Genomic DNA, 2,508 nt, shown 5'->3' with positions numbered 1-2,508 from the left:
CTAGTACTTACAGATGTGCCTGAATGCTTCACTTTGCTGCTGTTTTTGAGAGGAGAATAAAAGGGAATTAGGGAAACCCTGTTGAATATTTAAGAAAATATTCTGCTGCTTAACTGAAGTGGCAGGAAATCCATAAAACAAGTCTTCAGTAATGCTCGGTGGTTTATCACTCTGTAGTGGAGGTGAAAACTTCCGCATGCTTAAATCACTGTTTACATTGCATTTTTGGTATTCATGCACAAATGGCAGTCTCTCAGCATACAGCATTTTCCACAGAGGATCCAGAAAATAAGGCGTTTGGTAAAGCCAATTTGGTGCTGGGCAGAAAGGATAGTATCCCCATGGCATGAAATAATTCACAGCAAGGCAGTGCTCTAGCTCCTTTTGATGCCCTCGCTTTCGTGACCTTCGATGTTGCCTGAAGTCCCCATGAACAAAGTCATTTAAGTTTGAGGGGTGAATACTCCAGTAGTTTCCTTTGCCATCTTCACATCTTCCCACCTTGATGAAACAATCATTTAGTGAAAGGTTATGCCTTACACTGTTCCTCCAGCCTCCACCTTTGTTCCTGTAAAAGGGAAAGTTATCTTCAATATATTTGTAGATAGCAGCTAAATTCAGCTTATTTGTAGGAGAAGAAAGAATTGCCTTTGCAATCAAGGCTATGTAAGATAGAGGTGGTTTTTCCAAAAATCTTCCTTCATCCACAGTCACAGGAAGACCCTTTTTTGCATGTATGTGAGAGCTGGGAAGTCGGGGTGCAATACTGTGAATCAGCTTTTCTTCTTCTTCTTCTACGGTACAGATGTCTACACTTCCTTCATTGTTTTCAGAAAAGTCTTCACTCATTATAGCAGAATGAAACCTAGCATTTATTTTAAGCATCCTGATACTTTCCTGCAAGTAGCCAGTTGAATAATTGGTCCGCCGAATATAATCAGCAGGAGAAATGAAAGTTGGACTTTAAATGTGCTGCTCTCACGTACCCAGATTCCAATTTTATACTCTGTTATGTCAACATTCTTAACAATAAAAACCGAACTGCCTATGTTTACAAAAGTCAAGGTGCAAGTCCTAGCTGAATGAAAAAAAAAAAAAATCTACTATGTTAAGTATGAAGATAAACAGGCCATGACGTTAGCCTCTCACTTCATTATAATTTGAGAAAACACCCTTCAGTGTTCCCCACTGAAACATAATGATTAATGAGAAACTGATGGTGGCTAGACAGAGTTGTGAGAGGATTAGACCCTCCAGTGATATGCAGAACAAACCGAAACCAACATGTTGGTTCCTGTGTTCTACACTTAGTCAAACATGTTATATTTAGTACAATAAACATTTGCTTTACGCGCTAATAGAAAGTGCTGTGTGAAAGAAAACTTCCTATCAGATTTTATAGCTGCCCCTTCTTGGTGAAATTGAATTAAAGCAAAAAACCCAACCCCCCCAACCAACCAACCAACCAAAAAAGCCACATACAATTTGCTCCCCTTTTTTTCTTATTAACTCTCTGATCCCAATTGTGTAACTAGCTTTCATGCTGAGTATGCATGTGACCAGTCCTACTGACCCAAGAAACCACTCGAGGGAGCAAGTACCACTCAGAGCCAGTGGGTGCTGTGCTCTGGCACCCTCAAAGCACCTATTGTCGCTTGAACTTGAACATGCCCCTCAGCCTCCTGAGGTCAGACACTATTAAGGAATAGACAGTTATCTCATCTTGGAAAAGGTTGTCCCATGAAGTTATGGATGCTCCATAGCCATAGGTGTTCAAGGCCAAGTGGGACTGGGCTTTGAGCAATCTGGTCTGATGGAAGGTGTCCCTGCCCATGACAGGGGTGTTGGAACTAGATGATCTTTAAGGTCCCTTCCAACCCAAACCTTTCCATGATTCTACGATCTCACAAGATTAGTCTAGGAAGGTAATTAAATATGTTGAAATATGTTCTAAAGCAAATCAAAACAAAATGGTAGAATCTTTGAAAGAGTGTGTACTGTCTCCTTTTGGGTCACTTTTGATGTTCAAAATATCACAAATAAGATATGTGTTTCGAGGCATCAATAATGTCATCAAAGATTTAATCTTACAAAGCTAAAGTTGATGCTGTTCTTCAGCATCATGCGTTTTGAAAATAACCCTTGTTTTCTCCCTTCAGATGCCAATTCTGTCAAAGAGAGAGACTAGGGCATCCATTAAAATTATTCCTTTCCTCCTGAGCTTGAAGTTCCCATACTGACTGATCATCTTGATTGGGCTCTTATAAGCCTTGTCTCAGGTTTTCAAATCCACCAGCCTATGTTTCAGTTGGTAGCCACAAAGTTTTTAGATCAGAAAACAAGACTCATAATGCAACACTATAGTTCCCATAGGTTATCCAGTATTTTTATGCCAGAGCAGAATTGTCACCTGCTTGCTTGCAAGATTTAATAGAGCACTTTTCTAGTAATCATTGTGAATGGGACATACCTGGTATTTTAACAGCCTTGGCAGTTCAAAAATCCCAG

At 40.0% G+C, this 2,508-nt stretch overlaps 1 protein-coding gene across 1 annotated transcript; it reads right to left on the bottom strand.

The window, feature by feature from the left end:
- Positions 1–849, bottom strand: LOC135415246 (fork head domain-containing protein FD5-like). Its single transcript, XM_064656906.1, has one exon. It carries the CDS (start codon positions 847–849, stop codon positions 1–3), a length of 849 nt encoding a protein of 282 aa, XP_064512976.1.
- Positions 850–2,508: the final 1,659 nt, after the last annotated feature.

Source organism: Pseudopipra pipra, chromosome 5 (assembly GCF_036250125.1).
Source record: "Pseudopipra pipra isolate bDixPip1 chromosome 5, bDixPip1.hap1, whole genome shotgun sequence".
Lineage (NCBI taxonomy): Eukaryota > Metazoa > Chordata > Aves > Passeriformes > Pipridae > Pseudopipra > Pseudopipra pipra.
This window is presented reverse-complemented; position numbering and strand designations above follow the sequence as displayed.